The sequence below is a fragment of the Zeugodacus cucurbitae genome, chromosome 2, assembly GCF_028554725.1.
Source record: "Zeugodacus cucurbitae isolate PBARC_wt_2022May chromosome 2, idZeuCucr1.2, whole genome shotgun sequence".
In the NCBI taxonomy this organism is placed as follows: domain Eukaryota; kingdom Metazoa; phylum Arthropoda; class Insecta; order Diptera; family Tephritidae; genus Zeugodacus; species Zeugodacus cucurbitae.
In genome coordinates this window covers 53411554-53436395 of record NC_071667.1, presented here as the reverse complement: position 1 = coordinate 53436395, position 24842 = coordinate 53411554, and the positions used below count along the sequence as shown (strand labels likewise).

Here is a 24842-nt window from a genome sequence, read left to right as displayed (position 1 = left end):
CACCTGAAGACATTGAGTTCCATTGGCAGAGAGGTTGTCAGCTGCACATATGAAAGCTCTATTGGAAACAATATTTTTATTGAGTCTAAGCTGCCAATCATAAATCATTAAAGATTCACTTTTAAAATACACACGCACATATTTATTTACATTAAAATTGTTTATTCAAGGTACTCGTAATACCATTAGCTTTGCTGAATTGAATTTAATGCTATTGAATGTGGCTTCTTATTGAAATACATACGTTTCACTTGTGAACGCTTTAAAGCTTTTAATGCGTCTAAGAGCTTATAATTTATGGTTATGTGTACATACATATGTGTACGCTAGAATGACCTTAAAAGATTTTGGCTACATTTAAGTACTTATAATTTGTACATATGTGTGCCATACCGTAAGCTCACAAAGTTGATATTTCTCAAAGATATTTAACAATTTGAGCACAATTAGAGTTGAACGACTTCAATTACAACACATTTATTATGCAATTAAAATAAAATCATTGAGTTGATTATGAATTCTTTTTGATGTTCGAATATTAAATTCTCACGTCTCTCTTTATGATTTTAGACCTTTCCAGAGAAGAAGAATGTCCTCCTAAAAATTCGAATATCTGCCTGAAATATGGAATGTGGCTCCTTTCATATCACGTGCATATAATATTTCCCCTATTATAGATACAATAAAAATAAATCTATTTCGTATACTCTTGCTCTAAAGTAACAATACATCCAGTAAGAAATTAAATGCTTTTGTGTGGATATAGATACTAGGAGGAGATACTAGCATAGTTGCAACATGTAGTCATTTGTCAACACCTTCTCCAAAACTACTATCAAACAACTAAAAGAAAAAATATTCTACGCCACAGTTCATTGCCTCGACAAACATAAAATATAGTATAAAATCCTCCCACAGATGCCCCTGCCAACGAAATAGTCTGCAACCGCATGCACCTGTTGTATGCGGCGCGTGTCATGTTGCATGTTACAACAAAAGCATTATCAAGTGCATATGTTTGAGTGCACATAAAATTTCCTACACATGTGCGGTTACATAAATGAGTGAGTTTGGCGGTAGATAACATGTTCAACGCAGCATAGAACACATCATACTAATTTATTATGTACAGCCTTAAATGAGAAGTGCATGTGTAGGTAATAATGTACTAACAGCCCTATAGGAAAATTATATAAATTTGGATATTTTTTTGAAATGGACTTTAAGTATTTGTTCGGCCATCTTCAAATTTTTATAGCAGGATGGTACTTAAAATAAATGTGTCAACCGCTAAAATTTTGTCCAAAAATTATATAATTATGCTCCCTAGGAAATTCAATCCCTTAACCATTTGAAAATATGACAAAAATTTTATGTGACATCTTCAACAATGATCGTTATAAGTGATGGCCGAAATCTACTGTCAAATCTACTTCTTGCAATTAAGAAGTCTTCACTATGTAAATTTGTTCAAAAAACCATAAACTTCAATAAATACTTTAGGACTCAATTATATTTTCTCAGTAATGCTTATTTTTTTCCATAAATACACATATCATATGAGAGAGTCCCTTTAAGTACTGTCAGATTATTTGCTGTAAGTTAATATATGTATATTATATTTCACAAAATTGAAGATTATAATTTATTTCTGAAGAATCTCTGGACCTTTGGATCCAACACTCACAGATTGTAGAAACCAAAAAATGAGTCATTGATTCATAGGTTGAGATCAGCAGAACATGACAGACTCATTAATACTCAATATTGATGCTTATGATCAATTTTATTTCAATAGAATGTTGAAGACAGTTATTTGGAGTTTTTATCGTTCTATAACACTATTGTGAATTGTGCATTTAAATGTTTATTTAACAGAAAGCAGGGCAATTAAGCAAAGGCACACAATGAATCTTTAGTTTAACTTTAAAAGGTATGGTATCAATTTAAGTTTAGAGAGGGTTGGAAAATATAATAAAAAATTGCTAGAACCGAAATTTAAACGTAAGAATCCTTTACATCTTGGAATAGTAGCTATAGGTATCCTTATTATACGTTATCCTTATTGCATTACACCGAATTTTCGATTTTGAAAAATTATTTTAAAGCTAAGAGCTGTACTAACCCTAATTTAGATGCATTCTTAACTCACTAACTCTCGGCTTATGTATCGACAATAGAAATGTATTTATTCAACTATTCAAGTACCCTGCTGCAAGATCTATACTTATATTCAAATATTATTTTTCTTTAAATTTCAGTGAAATTCTAATAACCAAGTCTTCATTAAAAAGTTTGAGAATCCATGTACATACTAATAATAGCAATTTGATATTAAAAAGGGATCAGAAATGTGCGTAAAAGTGCTCGAAAATACAAAGAAGGAAATATTTTTTAATTAAATGCTAAACTTTTTGCAAAATATTTGGTTTGTGGTGCTGTATTTCTAAATTATCTGAGGACTCATTACTACTATATTAGTTCGTACATAATTCCATAGGAACATGGCAACCACCACACATTTCTCCAAACTTACAGCTAATATATGTTAAATACATATGTACACCACATATATCGTAATATATTTTTATGTATGTAATGATTTACCAAGCCATAAAATTCGCAAAGCCGTAGAGGCGTAACTTTCGGTCTAGACGGTTAGTCGTTGACAACCTGCTACAACAGGTGTACATTATGCACTAAAACTCAACTACATATACACCCTCACTCCTCTCGCCACACACATATACATGAAGTATTACACCGCTTTGTTTCATTAATTAAATATTTGACATGGATGCTTAATGCAGTTTTCGGTAAGCAAAGCTCTTATTATGCGCAAGTTTGCAGCTTTTTAAATGAAACTCGCATTTTTTGTTGTTTTTGGTACTTTATAGTTTTCACCGGGATTAAATAACGCGGTATTTTTGTTGTAAGCGTTAGTAGCGGTAAATAATGTTAAATTTAGTAAAGCTTTAAATCGTGACTAAAGCGGCATAAATGCATTTTGTTCGTGAATTGTGCATTTTACTCTATCGGTAATGAAACTTAAAATGGATTATTTGTTAAATAAATCGGCTATCAAAAGTATTTAAATTTTAGTAAGCATGCTAACTATTACAAATAATGAATAATTTGGTGAAACATTAATTAAGGGCAGCTTAGTCAGCAATTAAAATGGAAAATAAGTTGACTTATTTTATTAATTTTGGGAATTTAAAAAATATATGTTTTTTTTAATATTTTAATAACATATAAATATAGTACTTAATTTATAATTTTTTTAATAACTAAGTAATAAGCAAAACACATGAATTTGGAACTGTTATTGAATCTTAAATTTTGGTCTACCAATAACATGAGCTTTATATATCTTAGGAGACACTATGTAATATTGTGGAGTTTCATTTGAGAAAGAAGTGTTTCAGAATATAAAATTTCTTTTTTCAGTTTATTGTTTTAAATAACATAAACCCAACTCTGACTTTATTAAAATAGTTAGTTTCCAATGTAGATTTTATGTACAGGACAACTGTAACTATTTTAATTAATTATTCTCACTACGTTCCAAACTATATCAGCTCAAGTACTTTTAAAACAATTTTTTTTTAATAAACGAAATATATATATATGCTTTTTAAATTTTCTGGTCATTGATCAGGGTAGAACTTTGAAAATAATAAAGAAATTGTAAAGTCTCATCATTATAACCAATGTCAATGTTAAGATGGCAGAAATAACACACCTGGAGGTGGGAAATATAATACTTTTGTAATAACCTATGCTTCGAAGATGCGATGTGATGTGTAAATGTAATTGTAACTAATATAAATATAAAAATTCAAAATTTCCTTTTTCATAGTTTGCTCTGAAAGTCTAACACTTTTTGTAAAGTTTAATGTGAGCTTAAGACTTAAAGAACTTTTATTTCAAATGAAACTCAGGGAAAATAAGAAAGTTGTGTATATTTAGACATTTTCATTTCGGGCACTTAGTCAATGATTGGGCTTTCCCATCGGTAAAATTACCACTTTAGCGAACGATGTTGGTCTTATTTATTTAGCTCGTTTATCAACATAAACCATTTCCCAAAAAGTAGCCCAACGGGGCTGATATCCATAACAGTCAGTGTTTTTTTCTGAAGGCAAGGGAACCCGGGAAGTCTATTTTGTACTATTCCCTTTGCAAGAACTATATTTTAGATTGCTGATGTATGTGAATTGATGTCTAAGGGTACCTGCAGAGTGGATGCTCAAAGTCGAGCCGAGCGCAAATCAGCGCTCTTTAATTTTTTGCACCGCAGAGTGTGTGCGAGGATTAGCGCTGAATACCGGGAGTAATTTGTTGTTATACACATGGGTACTTTTGGCTTTTAATCTTTTTATATTCACATACAGATTTAATGTTTCAGAAAAAATTGTTTAAACGTGTCCGAATTAAAACAAAAATATTCGATTATATTATTAATTGGAAAAAAATTACCAATTTTATAAATATTATATCGAGTCAGCGCCGAAAAACACTTCCAAATTGTTTTCCTCGCGTTGATCGGCGTTACGCTCGGCTTCCACTCCACGCTGTCTGTGCGATTTCATATGAAAATGGATGCGCATAGCTTACAAGCTTTTTCTCGCATTCATCAGCGTTGCGCTCGGCTCGACTTTGAGCATCCCCACTGCAGGTCCCTAAGTAAATATATCGCTGCGCACATTAATTTTGAAATGTTTACATTAACAGCTGGTTCTAAATTTATACCACTGAGATATTTTGTATAAATATTTTTAAGAATTTTGTCTTAATGGGTTTTCTGAACACGGGATCTCAAAAGACTTATTCTAAATATAAAAATATACACATATTCTTAAGTAACTAAAGATGTGATTGATGTGATGTGTTGAATGTGATCATGATTTATTTTACTTCCCTCAGATAACTGCAAGTCTTTATTATAGAAAAATGCATGATTGTGCTTACAAATATTATTATATTTAAGTTAAATTCAATTTATAATATTATTACATAAGCTAAACTTATACAATATATGTACGTATATAATGCTCGTCTCTAATTGTGTCGCATGTGAATGTGTATGTCCTCTAATCAAATTGTACGTCTCGTCTGTTTTATCTAAATGTATATTTGTGTGTAATGTTTGTAAAATGCTCGTGTGGAAACTGTAAGAAGTCTACATTATATCAATACCTATTTTGCAATTCAATGATTCAACAACAAACCCTTTACCCTTGTGTTTTCTTTTCACCGCGTTCGTGTTTGTTTTACTTACCACAACAAAAACAAAACCAAATTCAATAAAAAAATATAAAAAAAAATAAACCAAACCATCAACGCCAATAAATAGTCAACCGTTGGCAATCAATCCATTGCAACATCAACAAGCACAACACTATCTTCAACCTGCAGCGAGGGCAGCATCGATGAGCACAACGACGATGAGCTCGAAGACGTGCAAGAAGTCGAAGAGGAAGATGTGGAGGAACGCGATGCCACGGTGGTGGAGGGAGAGCAGTTGAAGAAAGCTTATGGCGATGAGCTTACGCGCAATGATGAGTTGCTGGCAATATCGCCAGCTGACAGCGCCAGCGGCAACAACAATTACAGCTGCCACGCTGCAGACTCCGTAGAGGCTGAGTGTGACGGCGATTCCCTCACGGCCAATTACAATCTCGATAATTGCAATGCCAATGCCAATAGCAATTGCAATTTGACTTATAATACCAATATTAATGTGAATGCCAACACCAACAACACCAATCCCCGCACAAGTAGCAACAACACATCCCCAACCAATTGTAGTGCCCCGAATGCAAATGCAACGCCTAATCGCAACCGATGCAACATTTCACAACTAAATCAAAATCAAAATCAAAACCAGAATCTGAATCAAAATCAGTATTTCAATCAAAATTCGAATTCGAATCAAAATTCGTTAGCACAAAATCGCAACCAAAATTCTATGCAAAATTCCAATGCGAATGCGAATGTGAGCACAAATCACAACCAAATGAATCCAAGTATTTCCTCCAGTCTTGAGATTATACTCTCACCTATAATACAAAGTAGTCGACGGTAAGTTGTTTGAATTAAAAAAAATACCTAAAATATTTATACATTTATAATATATTAAAGTAGTGTATTTTATATTTTATTCAAAATAAGTCCCAATAGTTCGATTATTGTTATTTAAGTTTTGTTAAATGTTTTAGTGTGTCCCTGTAATTAAACAGGGTTCACTTAAAGTAATCTTCAACGAAATAACTTACAATAAGATGAACCTTCCTTCTCTGTTATGTTCTTCGTTGAGTTACAGTTAAAATATTTGAAGAATATTCATTTGCATGAAGACTATTTATAAATATATATTAACTCATATAAGAAATATAATTAAGGATATACTATTTTACTACATACCGTAACACCCTTTATTTTATATAAAAATTATATTCAATAAATATAAAATCTTAATAACATATTTATAAAAATAAATAGGTATATGGCAATATGTCCTAAATACACCGAATTCGTTCGATGGTTAAAATGAGAGATCGCGAACCCAGCTCCATGCGAAGGACAGTATTTAATCCATCACTAGCACAATTGAGGCTTAACTAAATACTATTCAACCACTCGCTCGATATAAAAAACCGATTTGTTTATACTATGACAGCTCTATTTCTTTTAGATTGAAAAAGGTCAACATGGGGAATATTACTAATATCGAAATCCTCTTTATCAACATAATATAAAATAACATTTTAAAATTAGAATTATTTGGAAATGCGTCTAAAACTTCTTATACTAAACTAAGTATATCCAGTTTGTTACTAATTTAGTGACATTTAATTAATCCTACAAAACTTAATTGAATTAAAATGATCGTATAGGTGGCAACTCTTTTAAAAAATATATCACTTTATATTCACAAGGAGAAAAGAGTTCTAGTTAGATCCCTCCTAAGAATATACATATGTTCAAATTCAGTCAATGCCTTCCTTATCTCAGAATATCGTATAAGGTCAAAACGACCAAAGATTAAATTAACTACTGACCAATTTTAAACTGTTGTAGTTTTTGTTGTTGTAAGGAGCCAAAACTCAAGAGCAAACTCTTTATTTATTATTTTGCGAGCATAATCGTTACATGCCCTTAAATATATTTGTTTTTTTTTTTTAAGCAAATATTTGAGGTTAAGAATTCTTATGAATTATATGCGAAACTGTCACTCGATCTTTCATGGTGTAAAGAAACCGGTTGCTTTACAGCAGATTACTCGTAGTATCATATCTCAGGAACCACATTTTGGTACATAAAATTTCCTTGACACTCTGATTTTACGAATGGAAAATGGAAATCTGAATCGGAATGAAATTTTGTACAACTATGAAAATCTGACTATAAATTTTCAGGGCTCCAGATATCGAACATTAATATATCGAAGAATAATCGGTAAATCTCTCAAATATTTTATAGAAATTCAGAATCTAATATGACTCTGTGGTCTTTAAACCTTAAAAATCTGTTAATATTTCAAATATCTTAGCTAAATTATCTGAGCGTTTAATATTGAATGTAGTATTATCTAGAAGCGAGAATGAGTGAAATAGGTCCTGGAACTACCTCAGCCCTCATATACGATATATAACGATTTTCGATATTCTAGTGGATCGTAATAAATTTAGATAAATAAATTGCGAAAGTATAAAACGTTCGGTTACACCCGAACTTACCCATCCTTACTTGTTGTAGCTGTTTCTGCTTTCATCTAAGTCAAGCCTTGAGAGGATATACTGAAAGAAGCCTAAGTTTCTCGTCAATTTTGAAACTCTAAGTGTATTTCCAAGATGAAATCGCGCTTACTAAAGACAAATCTAGTATCGGACACACTAAAAATTAACAGAATAAAGTTAAAATGTGCATACAATATGAAAACTAATTTTTGAAGACATCCAGAATTCACAAGTCACCAAGTGTCTGATCTGAAATTTTTGCCGATTGCATGACTATTTGCGCTGGATGGTGGGTTCGAAACCCGGTAATAGTATGTATTAGGTATGAGCAAACATATCGACGATTCTCAGCAGTTAATGCCAAAATATAGGCATTTAGAAAATAGCAAATATTGAGACGCCTATTTCTCCAATTTAATGCAATAATAATTATTTTGACGTTTATTAAGTAACGATAGAATATAGCGGAACTCACTTCCAAAAACAATTAAATTTGAAAATATAATATTTTTTTTAATTCAATGCTGGTGTTTCGCTCATTAAAATAATAATATTTTGAATGATTTGCAGCAATCATTAAAAATAATTTACTCGTGCTATAAAAAATGTCAATTCTAAAAAAAAATTAAAAAAAATATTTCTTCTAATAGCACTAAATATACTTCTAAAGCGCGGAGCAACATTGCCACAGACTTTAAAATTGAAACAGCATGAAGTGGCATAGAATCATAAAGCACAACAATAATTTGCAAAATTAATGACAAATGCAAAAATCATGAAAGCAAAAATGTGAAAACCAAAAACGGCAAATGAATTGAAATAAAAGCCAAAAAAGCGCCGCACAAAACAAGAGTGCAAACAAATAGCAAAAAAACAGCGCCAAATGTTTGTATAATGTATAAAATATTAATATTCATGAAAGCTGGAAAAGTTTCGCCCATAAAAAAGCAGCGGCCTACAACGACAACAATGTCAGTGAAAAAAGTGAATTTGGCTTGGCATGAAAATCGAACGATGGAACAGATAGAAGACAAACAAAACTCAGACGAAGCAATTATGACTTGGTGGGTAACACCACATGGCGCGAACGGCAACGGCAATATTTCGGGGAATGATACAAAATAAATAAAAAAACAACAACACAAAAAAGAAACAACAAAAAGTGAAAAAGTGAAATTTCAACAAGAAAACGACAATAATACCATAGGGGAATGCTGATTTCCACGCCATCAGCCGACTTCGGCATATACTTTAATGTAGCTATAATACAAATCCACATCCACATGCGTACACCAATATTTGTTGGTGTGTCCATGTGCGTCTGTACTTTATTTGCGCAAGTGATTTCGCGAATCGGCAGAAAACTCCAGCCGGGGACGCCTGATTGTCTGTTTTATGCATGAGAAAGTAAAAAGCTCGCAAATATTTATAGCGCCAGCACCAGCATACAAACACACACATCTACTTACATATATTTCAAGCGAACAAACAATATTCGCGAAATTCAAATTCAAATGTGGCCTACACAACAAAAACAATAGCAAGTCAACTCTCAATTCCATTTACTTTAGCGCCCGCGCCTTCGCAGGCTCCCAGCATACCTCACACCCTTAGACTATTCCTTCACTTTTGCTTGCTGCAGACAGTTGTGCGCCTCCAGAGTAAGCGTGGAGAAAAAGAATACTTGAGTGAACAGAGCTAAAGCACCGTCTTTCCTTCGTTCCCACACAGTCATCAGGAGAATTGATTTTAAAATCGAAGATTTTGGCAGGCGTAAAAACAATGGTGGCTGCACAAAGGCACAAGGGCGCGCGAGATGTGGGTGGGGAGGGTGCCAACAGTTGTATTGTAAATAATTTACTTAGGATTTCACATTGTGAAGGGCAATTGAATGTGCGCTTTCGCTTTCGCAGTCAGTTATTGCCAGTGACGCGGCATTTTCTTGGCTCTTGATACGACAGTTGAAGAGTTGGTGGGGGGAAGGATGTGTTGTGTAGCTGGTAGGTTCGCTGCATTTTCACGGTTACTAACGACGTAAATTCAATTTATTAATGACTTCAGTTACGCGGCAAAATGTGCGCGAAAAGTAAAAGTACGGCATTCGGCACGCCATTTTTATGCAAATTGGAAACGGAAATAAATATTTTGTTTAACTTTAAATAGACATAAAAGGTTGCCTTTAAGGCGGTGTGAATTGTTTGAAAACGGAAAATGTTTGTTATTTAATGTAAATTCGTTTCCTTTACGGCAATTAGTAGTGACTAGGGGAGGGTCTCAAAAATAATAAAATAACAAGTACATAATTCAGGAAATACTTGTGTGTTTAAGTGTGATTTAAGTTTCAGAAAATATATCTAAAACAATTATTTTTCAGCTTTTGTTGTAAGCTAGGTCAGAGAATTATCGGAATCTTTAAACGAAGCTTTATATTATATTTCGTCTAACTTTTTGACCATCAAAAACAGAACTTTCAAAAATGGAATGCCCAATCTTTACTAAATTTCAAGAAGAACTCTATTAGATCGAAATATCTGCATGAAAACCATAATAAAGAGAGTTATTGTGAATGGGACGACTTCACAGACTTTCGTAAGTACGAAATATCAAGCAACACTAAAAGCACTAAGAAGAATGAACAGTTTCTATACCAAATGATTGAAAAAGATTAGAACCAATGCTTACCTAATTCCGATAGCCACTTGGGTGTTAGAGTTGAGCCTGTTTTCAATATGAAAAATTAAATAATTTATTTAAACTTTTCATTGACTTAATTTATATTTATTCAAGCATTACTGAATTTTCGAAATAAATATATTAAAAACTCTAACATTGTGACGTCATTTCCATCGAATCCTTACGAAGGTGCGTCCATGTTGGAAACACAACTGCTCGTAGGATCACCTGAAAAGTAACATGTGTTTAGTTAGGACTTTAAACTAGAACTTGGACGAAACTTCCTTCAGCAACGACCTTGACTTCCTGACAGAGATTTTACGAAGAGATTTGAATTTAAATAGTTGTAATCGCAAAAAATGGTTCATAAAGTTTTTATAAATTTTATTTCAAAGAATTGTTAACAAATTTCATCAAAGATCGCTTGGGCATTTCTCAAGAAACCTTGAAAACCGACTTTGGAAACATAGTTTTGGGAGGTAATATAGCTACCTTGATTTGCGCAACTCCTTCAGACTGTCCAAATTGATATTTTATAACAATATTCTAGAGATGCTGTAGAATTTAATAAGCTAAAATAAAAGTAATGTTTGTTTTGATTCCAAGGAACTTAACTTGTCCACCGTTTCCTCTCATGTCTGCCAGAAAAAAACAACAATTTTATTCAGAAAAAGTTAGAAAAAGCCTCCTACATTATTGCCCAGTTTTATATCATCCAAGAAGAAGTCCAATGTTGCCATACACCACATTCAAAACAATCCTTCCCACATGAAATTTGATAGGTAAAGGTGTATCAATTTAAGAAAAACATTATAGAAAAAATCCTGCAGTTGTAATTTCCGTATGAAATAGAACAGTTGAGCTGATGCATCAGCAAAAAGTATTATTACAAATTTTTCATTATTATAATATATGTATGTATATGTAAATAAATTATTTATGATACAACCTTAGACACTCTTAGATTTGTAAAAATCACAGATTCAAACGCTGGAATTTGGTTGAACCACTGAAATACAACACTGCCAAGTACTAATCATAAGTTGAAATAAATATTTTATTTTTAAAAGAGCCTTATTTTCAAGACACGCAGAAGGCTTTGCATACAGTATCTATTGTAATGGATAATAAGGACTTCGAAGTACTTGAGTCCAAATATTTCTTCGTTTGTAATGCTAATTAATATACCTCAACGCTTTCTAGATAGTTTCTAAAATAAGCCAAAAATAAAGTGTGAATTTGGCAACAGCTGACCGCTCTTACACTAAATGCCCAACCTGTTCACAGCATCCAAAATGAAACCCTCTCTTGCCACCCATTTCTGCGGTTCATTTAATCAGCCACAACATTTGACATACAACACAAATGTTTATCCATAAATTTCAATATTAAACGCACACAACAATGACTGTGTCATTTAATGCCAACATTGAAAATTCGAAGCACAAAAAATATTTCTCCGAGCGCTTTTGTCAAACGATTGGCATTCCCAGTGTCCGCAATAAAACACAGCTCAATGCACTCAAATTACAAAATATATGCACTGTTATTTCAACAAATAAATATACATAAATACCTTATCGGATGAGTGCCATCAACACAGTGCGATAAAAAGTCGGTATGCCAGGGCGTATGAGTGTCGCATTATTTTAAAGCCATTCAAGGTCACTCATACGCACTGTATGCACAAATGGCAATAAACAAATACAATTCATAACATTTGAAACTTATCGCCACACGCACACACACACCCACGAGTATGCAATTGCGAGCGTGTTTATGATAAAGCGATAAAAATAAAAGCGGCAAACAAAATGGTCAACCCTTTTTCACAAACACACGCACGTACATTCATACTTTCATGCATGTACATGTAATTGCATGTAGTGTGTGGGTTATGAAAAAAGGTTGATTTTCGCTGTGACTCCGACATGTTGGTCATTTAAATTTCCATATTTTCAAATGAGTGGGTGATGAAATGTAAAAGCTAGATGAAATGCATGTTAAGTGTGTGAGCCATAATGACGCTTGTAGCTGTCTCTTCTTCTCTAGGTATTTTCATATATTATTGGGGATGTTTATAGCATGTGAAATATAGTATAATTTTATATTTGAATAAAAAAGGCGAAGTCAGAGTTGGCGTCTTTAAAACAAATATTTTTTGTGGAAACATTGTGCAATATATTTTAAAATATTGCGCAATATATTTGAAGTTGATTAAAAAACCACGGAGCTAATTCTTCAAAGTCACACGATTTTTTCTTTCAATTATAATTTTGAGGAAGTATTGTACAATATATTTTTAAGAAACATTGTGCATAGAGAATGAGGAGCTACTTTTACTTGTAAAATGTTTTTTTGTTAATAAATATTTTTTGAGGAAATATTGTACAATATAATTTCTAAATATTGTGCAATATATTTATAGCTGCATTTAAAAACATATGGAATTAATTTTTTTAAGAACATGCATTTTTGCTTTTAATTAAAATTTTTAGAGATATATTGTACAATATATTTTCAAAATATTGTGCAATTTATTTGTAGTTGAATTAAAAAAGACAACGGTGCTACTTTCCTTAGTCATATAATATATTTTTTTAATAAATATGTTTGTAGGAAGTATTGCACAATATAATTTTAAAATATTGCGCAATACATTTGAAATTTTTGAAATTTTGAAATCATTAAAAACTCAATTGTATGGCAATAGTTCTGAATTTCAAAAATATTTTTGGGGCTTTAAGCCCCCAACGCACTACATTAAATACCCCCTTAGTCATACCACTGGCACACTTTATGTTTATTTCTCATTCACCGTCACTAGAATATAACAGACGTTACTAGGCGAGCGTCCGTACTCAAACAGACCATAAAAATATGAATGAATGTGTGTGTTCTAAATAATGACCTACAAAAAACTAAACAATGACAACAGCGCCTTTAGGCAACAGCCATAACGGAAATACTAACAAAGCTAGAACAAAAACAAATATCAAAAAAACACACAAATAACAGATAAAGCAGATAAAGCTAAAAGAGCAACAAAAGTGTCTGCATACAGACCCAGAAACACATAAAAATATTTATTATGAATAGACGGTCTAAACAGCGGCAACAGCAAATAGTGCCGCCGGCAAACAAAAGGACACAACACCAGACCACCAGGACAGCTCAGAGGCTGAGGTTGGCATATAAACATATATTAAAGAGGAGAAAAATATTTATGAAATATTGTAGAAATGAGGGAAAAATAGTTGAGAGCAGCGCAGCATTAACGGTGCTTAGTAACAATAGAAGTTTAATGGTAAACCGAGTGGCAGGAGAGGGAAGAGAGTGCAAGTAGGCAGGAGACTAATAAGCAAAAATCAAAATATGACTTGATTGAACAATAAGTTGAGGTAAAATGCGAATAAAGCACGGAAACAATAAATGAAAAAAATGTGAAAAAGTCTAAAGTCTAAAAAAGTTGCACCTACATTTCGTTCCAAAATAGGTCATGCCTCACAAAAATGCGCGCATAGAATCGGAGGCAGCTGCAATCGCAGTGCAACAACAATAACAACATTGAAGGAAGTAGGGACGAATGAAAATGAATAATCCGCGGAAAAGCGCTGAACGCGACGAATGTGCTTGCCATTCAATGCAACACAACCCAATGCGCGAGTAGAAAGAAAGCAGAGAATGGGCGCTAGCGTGCCTCAAAAGTTCAACGCGCAAAGTAAGACGAAACTTCGGAATTGAAAAAAGGTGAAAAAGTATTGAGAATTCAATTCAATTGAGCAGCGCTAAAAGAGGGCTTGCACAAAGTTGCGCTAGAAATAGCTGACACAATTCAGAAAGAGAGTGCATTGTATGGCTGCAGCTGTGGAATGCGAATAATGAAAGCGGCAAGGTACAAAGGCGACGCTGCCAAAGTGTGCAAAGCGCGAAATAGAGATAACTTCGTAGTTTTATCTGGCACATCATGCTACCTGCACTACCCTTCTTTATTCATTTACATACTTTATCTTGGGCGTAGTGAAAAGCATTTCTGGCACAAACTTTGTAGTAAATGGGAGTGGGTCAACATTCTAGTCGCGCACTAAATGTGCTTCTTTAAAATGTCGAATATTTTTCAAAAGTATAGAAATTCGAACTGAATACATTGTGTTATGACCTGTTTCTATCTATCCAAGTTTCCAATAACATCGTAAAATTTGCAAAAATATACATCATAAAATTGAAAATTAAAATAAATAATTAAAATAAATTATGAGAATAATAACAACTTTTGATAAGCTCAATCTGTATTCTGGATTCAGATTTATAGATCTGGAATCAGTTACAACAACTGAAACCACAAAAAAAAATTTATTAAATGCTTCTAAATTGGCCGTCCCTCTTCAGATATTCATTCATATATCGGCATGGGTCCTATATACACAGACTCAGAGTAAAGAGAATATATATACCTAGATATATGTATAATAAATATTTATTTTAAAAGCTATATTTCTTCAAGCTCATAATGGGGCAACCAGTCGAAATGCTTCTGAGCCTTATATCATACTTTACAAATTGACAGCTTTAATATATAAGATATTCATGAGGGCTCCGGCTTAGTTAGACATGTCAGTCGCAACTGCGTTCAGTCTTCTCATAATGAAATTGTCGACTGCACAAGGCCTTGAACCGTTCTTTTGCACATGTATAAGCTACTGTTGATGACCTATCTAATGGAATTTTGATCAAGACTTCGCAACATGTTGAACTTGCAGTTGAATAGTTCAGTTGTAGCTTGACTGTGAGATTAATATGGAACTGAAAGAGATCAGCTATGAATACAATCATAGACATTTGATTAAACGAGCTTTAATTTTTTTTTATTATTTTTAAAACTTTCAATCTTTTGTTAATGTTTTTTTTGCAATAGCACTCAGAACTGATTTAGATCTGATTGCTGAAAAATGTACTCTTTTGTATAAATGTAATTAACACATCATCCAGCAACTCTGTATCCTTCTTTGAGTTCATTTTTGTAGTAATAAAGTACGGCGACAGCTTATGATTGTACGTAACGGAACCCCAAACCATTACAAAAACCCCTCCAAAGTTTCGCATCATTCTTTTTCGCTTGATCACAGAAAGACGAAGCGACCAAATTTGGGCGGCTTCGGGTATATTACCACAATTTTTGCGCTTTTTTAATAAATTTCGAACAACTGGCTCAGATCTCCCAATTTTGAGTGCAATTTACAGATTCGCCAAGTGTTATTCGTTAAAAAAAAAAATATTTTTTTTTTTTCAATTTTCAAAGGAGTTAACGTTTTTCCTTCTCATGTCTAGAATTTTTATCCATTAATTATTTCAAAAATTATAAGTGCGTTTAATCAAATGTCTATGACTGTAGCTAAATATTAGTATTTTTAATGACGAATATGTCGTATTGTCAAATATTCTTTAAATATTGCTGCCAACAATAATTATTTTCCGTTTTAGTTTTTTTCAAAAAAAAAAAAAAGACAAGACCAAATTCGACGGTTTCCCCCTATTTCGGGTCTTACGAATCGAACTGCATCATTACTTTTTTGAGTTACAATCATGGTTTCATACAAAAATTTTTGTTGAAGTTTTTCATCAAAGTGGCCCATTGTAAGAGAAAGGCACTTTTTTCTTCGGTCTCTAACTTTTTTAATGTTGACTTTTTTGGTAAACTTTCTTTGGCAAAACTTCTCAGAATAAGCCCGTCTTTAAGTTCTTAGATGACTGTAAACCCCAAAATCAATGTTTTTTGTGTCCTTATAGCCAATATGTCGAAAAAACTGAAATTTAATCCATTTTTTTAATGTTTTTTCCCTCACGTTTCGTCAATATTTTAATGTACTCTTTGATACTTATACATTAAGTGACATCTAGTAATAGTAAGAAACTTAAGCAAAGACAACGTTCTGAACAAACTAACCATTAGAAAAAAACTTAACAAAATTTGTATTTTTTAAAAAAGCTACTCTAACTATGTTTGTGTGCTATTTTATTTTTTTTTGTATCTTATAAGTGTTATCAATAAGTATCATAAATTTGTACACAATATTTAAATTAAATTTAATAAGACTCATCTATCAGTGTCCAACACAAATCAGCAAGCAACGAGTCAAGCTTTTAACCACTGCACTGATAAGAAATAACAACATGTAACTTTTGAAAGAAATATTATAGATGATCCAACTTTTTTCTTTCAATTATAATTTTGACGAAGTATTGTACAATATATTTTTAAGAAACATTGTGCATAGAGAATGAGGAACTACTTTAATGTATAATGTTTTTTGTTAATAAATAATTTAGAAGAAATATTGTACAATATATTTTCTAAATATTGCGCAATATATTTTTAGCTGTAATTAAAAATACATGGAATTACTTTTCTTATGAATATGCATTTTTGCTTTTAATTAATATTTTTTAATGATATATTGTACAATATATTTTCAAAATAGTATGCAATTTACTTGACATTGAATTAAAAAAGAGACAACCCCTTCTTACCTTTTGAGGTCTAAAAATCGGATAAAAGCACTGATGTTTGCATTGATTAGTGATATCAATCTCATAGAAGATTTACTGTATAGTTTAAAAATGGATTTTGAACTGCTACGCTAATAAAACGGAGATTCTTTAAATTTTCGTAAGAACTATGGATCGCACTGAATCCATTACATCCGAACTTACTTGACTAAAGTTTCCAGATCAGCAATTCTGCGTAAGAAACTTCAATTTTGAAGTGAAAGTAGTCATTTTGAATATTTGTTGTACAACAAAAACACTCAAATTAAACTTGAATTAACCGCTTCTCAGGATTATATGTAGAGTACATGCATACTCATATTTACAAACATTTTCATACAAATGTGTTCCCTTTTTAAACGAACCTGACGCTTTTGTTGCCTTAACATTGTTGATTTATAAATATTTCAGTAAATTTTCAAAGATAACCGTTTAAGTTGCCTAATAAATCCGGAGATACTGACAGCGAACGGCACAAAAGTGTATGTAAATGGCAACAAAGGAAGAATAAAAGTTGAAATACAACTGTGACAGCGAAAGTGTAAGAAAGCAAGTGTCTTTTTATGTCAGTCCGTATTAAAGGGGTATGAAGGGTGCGTTAGCAGTGTTTTTAGACTCTCTTCTTGTCTTCTTGTTTTTTAGTTACTATCTGCGGTCCATTTGTACGCATTTATTTAGCCTGGCTTGTAGACTAGCTTGTTTTGTTAAATATGCGCCCACTCGCTGGCTTCCCATACAAACATACATCTACAGCCTTGCTGCTGCTTATTTATTAAATTAAGTAATTACATTAGTGGAGCCATAAATTTTCTTACGCCCTCGACGCTGCTTTGTGACTCCGAATCCGACTCCGATTGGTTGCCTGTCGGCTGGGACTTTCGACTTTCAAATTGTTAACGCGGCAGTTTTGTGCACACGCGATGACAGTTGCCTGCTTCTAGTTACCCTCCACATCCTATTCAACCCATCTCTTTTGGACTCAACTGCTGGTTTGTGTCTGTGCGTCTGCCTGCGTGGCGCTGTGCGAAAGTTTGCATTTGCGTTCGCCTTTTTGCACGCAGTCTTTTCAAAAATACTTTGTATTTATATTTAATACAAATAAAACTCACACTGTCTACTATTCTCTTTATTTATGCTGAGTTTTTTAATATTATTTTTTGCACAGCTCTCAATTTTGTTGTTGCACTCGCTGGCATGTTTGTCTACTTTTTATTGCTTTCATTCATATTTTTTATTTTTTTATTGCTCAACGGCCACCAGTCGCGTTTTATTGCCAGGCTTTTGTTGTTTTTTCACATTTCACAGTTTGTGCAATATTTATTATTTATTATATTTGCTCGCACTTAATAAAATTTCGGTGAAAACTCAATACGCAGCAGTTAAAAGGAAGGAAAACAAACGACCAATCAGTTGTAAAAAAATCCATAAAAAATATTTGTGCAAATATTTGTTGGGAAAAAAATCAAGATATTTGTAAAACTCTGGTTTATTCAGTCGCCTCGCCGAGGGTATGTGTGTTGGTCCATTTGGCTGCCTGCGTGGCAACTTTGGTAGTTTGTATAAAATATTCGCAATTTATTGTTATTAAATTGTTTTTGTTTTCTTAATTTACTTGCGTAATGCAGAGAATCACTGTGGGGGATCTGGTACACAGCAGGACTGCGTTGGTGATGCGGTGGTTTTTTCTCGTAAAATTATGAGAGATGTTTTTTTAATATACGCTCTGAAAATTTATTCATAAAAACTAAATAGATTTCAAGGTTGAATTCTAAGAGGGAAATCACACTTGGACTGCTAAAGAACCCAAAAAATTTATATGTATAGTTGGTTTTGATGTATCTGAAACTCATCACAGATCGGCTTGTACGTTTCGTTTCTATTCCTGTCATATGAATGTCTGAAGATCGAAGTTTCGCGGTCCTTAAGTCTTAACCTTACTAACAAGGGACTGTCAAGTAGGAAGTAATGTGAGTTTTCACATGGTTTACATCCATCCAACTTCTATACTTGCAAATCAAGTAAGACTAACCTAAAGGAAAAATAATTATGGTTTTTGCCCAAAATTCTATTCAGAAGTAATATTTTTTTAACTTTACTTTTTAAAATCAACTTAAATTCCGCACCGTCGAAATTTTGATATTGCAGTTAGGATGTTGTACCCAATTTAGTTTTTATTCTGTTCCATTGTGACCTGACACATTCGAGGGAACTCTGCATTTAACTTAAGAAATATGGAATGAAACTGAAATAGAACCTACCAGTAGTTTAACCAATTTGTTTATTCCATGCTTTCATTTACACTTTCATAATTTATATACAAGTATCCATGTAATTAAAGTGTAAAGGTACTTTAATAGTTTAAGATAATAAAATATTTTAAGCTTGGCTTCAAACAGCTGAAAATATTTAGCCTTGCTAATTGTCGCGTTTTCGGAATCCTTTGTGAAACAAATGTTGACAAAATTGGGACCTGATCCATCTACATTTATCTATTGTATGTGAAACATGTTCAATAATTCCTCACAAGAACCATATTACTTTACTTTCTATGGATACAGAGGCTTGAGACAGAGTATTAAGAAATTAATCTTTTTAACTGTATTACTGGAGTTTCTATTTAAGTGAAACGTTACCGAATCTTGTGCTTACTTTAAGGGTATTTTAGAGCATTACATTTCAGGATCTTCACACTTATTAAATATCTGATGATCCACTTTACTAGAGCGTATTAAAAACAACGAAGTTGCAGTTTATGAATGAAAATAAATTAAATAGCCCATTAACAGCCAAAAAATGCATTTGCCCACCAACGAGTACGAATATTTCTTGAGACAACATGTGTAGAATGGATGTCAGTGTTTTCGTGATAATAAAATTTTTCAGATGTGATGTTCGTATCGTCCATTGTCGTATTTGTTCGCACGAAAACAGGCAAAATGGAATAATTTAAATTTTCTCGAACACAACATGGATCACAAAATAAAGATAAAAATTTTGTAGAAATAAACAAATAAAAAAATTTTTCATATATTTCATTTCTTAATTCAAGCAATTAGGTCAGAAATGGTTGCAAATTTTATCAAAAATAAAAGCGTTTAAAATTTCATCTCATTATACTCATATATTATGTATTGTAGAAAATGGAGAGCCTTTCAATATTTCACATTAATGATACATTACAACGAAAATATATAATTATATTCCTACGGGCATATTCATACATGCATAACTTATTTTATGCCAAAACCAATGTAACAAATACATACATATGTATATAGAAAGTAGTTTACATTTATTAAAACTAATAATAGATTAGTAAAATTTTCTGCTTGTCGTAAAAGTAAATGCTTACTAAACAAAGCTAAGAACTAATCAAGAAAACTCACAGCAGAACTTAACATCGAAAGCCAAGAGTAGCAGTAGCATATCCACATCATGCATACGCACTGATACACGCACATAGTAAAGTATATGGATATTACTATTGAACCTTAACTAAATTTATGAACTTAAAAGTAGTATATTATTAATAACGCTATATTATTTATCATATATACTTACTATCTTTAAGCACACATAACAGTAGATACATTTTAGATATAACATCTGTTATAACCAACATCGCCCATATACTCACATTACTCATACGCCATGGCGCACAACTGCACTTAATTAAAACTTAGTGAACACAAAAGTAAACTAGTATTGTATACATATACGAGAAAATTAACTACCTTTTCAACTAAGAGTACATTAAAACAACTGAAAAAACCAAATATTACTCACCATTAGCAATCACATACTCACCACAATGCTTTTTGAAAACACACACAACATCCATTGCTTTTGTCTAAAAATACCGCAGATTTTTCACTGCAAATACTAATAATGTAATTTTTCTGCTCTTCGCTTTTCAGGGCACAATAGTCGGCGAAATGAGCACGGAATTATGAGAATTAGCCAAATTCAATAGACGCCAATAGCCGAATGTAGAGCAGCAAACAACGCGCGTTGGCAAACTGAATATAATAAATGGAGCGCTAGCGCTTGTCGAGCAGCAGCAATTAAGTGGAGATTTCATACAACAACAACAAAAACAATGGCAACAATATCACGACATGTACGAGCAACAACAACAACAGCCGTTGGCGCCACCACCGAGCGCATTCTGCAAACACTGGCTACAACAACAGCAAATACAGCACAAAGAGCAACAAACAAATCGAAAACAACAATAACAACAGTAAAGCGAGCAGTAAATTTACAAGCGCACTTAGCTGCAACAGTTGCATGCAACAAGCACTGCGCTACACAGTTTTGGCTAAAATATTAACTAGCACAACAACAAGCAGGGTACAAGCGGCAAAACATGCATGCTGTGGCAACAACAACAACAACAGCAGCTGGAAGGAAAAAGTTAGCGCAAACCCGGATATTTGCAGCAAGTGCAGTTGAATAGTTAAGTTGCGACGCCACCACATGGTTGCGGTTGTGTTGAAAATATATGTACATATGTGTGTGTGTGTGTATGCGTGTCTATATTTGTGTGAAACTTGCAACAGAGAAAATCGTTAGCTGGCATATTAGGAACTCACTATAAATGTGTTTACAAAAAATAAAAAAAAAAAAAAATATTCATGTTTTGAAATAAAATGTTGCAAGTAGCAACAACAACAACAACAAACGCAGTAACAATAATAACAACATCTACTGTATCTGCATAACTTTTTTAGCGTGTTGCAAGCGATACAAGCTTAATATAAGCATGCACATCATTTGCATGAGTATAAGTGCTGGTGTAGTGAAGCATAGTTTAAGGCGCACTATTTGAAAAGTTGCAAAGCCACTTACGTTTCCTCAAGTAAATTGGCAGTAAAACGAAACAGCAGCAAAATAAATGCAATGCACTTGTAGCTGGTTGCATAAATGCGGAAATAGTCCAAATTTATTTTCATTTTGTTTAGAAAAAGTGAAATATTTCAACCGAAACTTTACTGCAGTGGCGTATTTTTGATTTCCCAAATCCACTTTACATATATAAACATTTGTAAAACTTACACATAGTTGCTGAAAATCAAAATTTGTAGGAATAACACACAACAAATAAACAGCATATCTGCAAGTATTTGTAAGATTTTCTCAGCAAATATTTATATATTCACTCGCTTAAGCATTCTAACAAACAGCTGATGCCCAAGCAGGGTCTGCCACTTCCATTTCTACTAATTCCGCGTTAAATGTGTTGCCATCTGCACCATATTTGTACCCAATTTAATGTCGCTGTGCGCGTCAAGGCGTGACAACGACCTCCATTAAATGCAAAGGAAATTGATTTTTATGCAATTTCTGATGTGAGGCGATTAAACATTTATGACGCACATCTCTTCTCTTCAGTTTAGCAGCTGTTATGTACGCATTTGTAGCACTTTTATATTGCACTCATAAAGGAATTAAGTGCTGTTAAAGAAATTATTTTATTATACGACACTGTGCAAGTAAAGGATGGAGTTGTTGAGTGCTAGCAGAGCTCTCCAATTTCTTATGCTTGTGTTGAAGTCAAAGATAAAATTTAAATGTTGAAGAATTTCAGTTTAATATTGGATAAAGCGTTTAATTCGTCATCAAATAATCAGCGAGACATGTTCTAGAAATTTGCTGAAATGAGTTCCGCTGCTACTTTTCTTCATTAATCTATGTATCTCTTGAATTTTATTCTTAAATTTTGATTTTGGGTGAATACAATATCTGGCAAAATATAAACTAATAAAAAAGATAAAATCAGAGATTTGTACTTGTACTTTAAATTCTCAATCAAATGTTTTTCCAGTACAAATTAAAAAAAAATATATTTTTTTCGCACTCAAAATTAAAGAAAATAAACAGTGTTGCCATGAATAATATAAGAAGAAAAACGAAAAATATGAACTACCCCAATACAAACTAGTTAAAATGAGGCTAGCTACGGACCAGTTACTTGTACTCAGCTTAACTCTTCTTCAGATCGCAGCTACAGCTCAGCATTCCATAATAAAACATAATAAATAAAAAATAAAATAAAATCAAAAACAAATATTTATGCATTTAAAATAACGGTAAATGGTAAATGTATAAATGTGCAATAAATCACTCTTGTAAGTACTTTAATGATTACTGCCAACCAATTGATTAAAAATAAAACGCTGTTGCATTTGAGAAACAAGCTTCCTATATTCATTTAAACTGTAAAACTAATACATACATATGCGCGTTGTAATGTTGCTTCCATGGTGTTAAAGAGAAGGAAAAAATAAATAAAATAATTACATTAAAAGAGGAAATTACATTAAATTAAAGGAAAAAATCAATGAAAATTTTCAGAAAATGTGCATATTAGACTTAAAAGAAAATTAACAATACCATGTAGCACTGCCATCAAAACTTTTATATAAGCAAATGAAGTATAATATATATTAAATACTTGTAACGATTACTTTTAAATGTAATGCAGCAGTAATCAAATTGACTAAACTCGTGTTTTAGCATAGAAATCGATAAATCAAACTCTCAAACGTAAACATATTTTAAATTTAAACCTTAAGTCAAAAATAATAATAATAAAATTTGTCATAATTAATTATATATGTAAGTACTTGAAAATAAGTAATTGAAAATGTAATCAAAATACCAAGCAACTAATTTATTAATCAAAATGTGTGTACTCTCACTCACTCTCACTACTTACTAATTACTAATGAAAAAATCAAAATGAAGTTAATTAAGCAATTATTCAATTAAACTCAACTAAATGTCACAATATGTCATAGTATTAGTGAAAATAAATATATAAAACCGATAAGCGATCAATTAAAATTAAATTTTTATGTGTATGTATGTGAATTAAATGTAATACAATCAACATAATGCGTCATTCACACTGATGAATTGTAGTATTCACACATATAAAGCCATCAAATACATACGCATGCATAGAAAATCGTTTATTTTATGTATTTTAAACGACCCACGCTAATTATATAATTAACTGATGCTAAGTAATACATACTGACATAATTTGATAATTAATTATGAGCATTTACTGTAGTTCGTGCTCGTCTAAGTGTAACTGAGTAATAATTAATGGGCATACTTATGTACGAGTATATGTATGTGCTATATTTATATATGTATGTGAAATGCATATGTAATCATGTATGTATGTGTAAGTCAACAATATAATACCAAGTATGTATTTTTTACTGTGTAGTGTTTTATGAATGTAACTTTTACTTGAACACGAATAAACGAGTTTGAATAAACGTCTTTTATACAAATAATTTGGTGTTTCTGTTTTCTACATTCGGATTGAAATTAACTCAATATTAAATTGCATTCATATTAGGTAAGTTTGGGTTATGCTGTTTCCAGAAGGGAACTTCAACTATGAGAGACAGTTCTTTGTGTAGCCAGGATCACCCTTGTATTATATATTAAATCTAGAAAAAGCGCCCTGAACATTCTACCTCGTCCTCTTGCAGACAACTTCTACAGTTAATTTCTACCTAACAGTATGAATATCAATGGGACAATGCCAGTTAGAACCTCTACGACTAAGAAAAGATGAACTTTGCTAAGAGCGAAGACCTCTTGCGATTCATCTGAGGCTAGAAGGATCAGGCGCCTACCTAAGTGCTGGTGATGGATAGCCTCCATGCTTCCATACTACTGTGGGTGAGACTGAAGTGCTAAACATTGTAAGCTTATTAGCTTTACAATATCCGCAATTTTGCTGTGGCCAGGCACCCAGACCAGCCTAATCATAAAGTAGCCCGATGCCACTGATATTTGGATATAAAATGATTAAACGTCCACCTCGCACTTTCTTTTTAGACGGAGCAAAGA

General features: G+C 32.4%; 1 protein-coding gene across 10 annotated transcripts in view; it reads left to right on the top strand.

The window, feature by feature from the left end:
- LOC105213533 (band 4.1-like protein 4A) overlaps positions 1-24277 on the top strand; it is a 209642-nt gene extending 185365 nt beyond the window's left edge. For 9 of the 10 annotated variants that reach the window (XM_054226156.1, XM_011186422.3, XM_054226145.1 and 6 more), the window contains 2 exons: positions 5360-6087; positions 20882-24277. In XM_054226156.1, coding sequence (XP_054082131.1) covers positions 5360-6087; positions 20882-20891 — 738 coding nt within the window. In that variant the 3' untranslated portion in view covers positions 20892-24277. The remainder of the gene's footprint in view (positions 1-5359; positions 6088-20881) is intronic. The other variant, XM_054226168.1, reaches the window with a different exon arrangement.
- Positions 24278-24842: the final 565 nt, after the last annotated feature.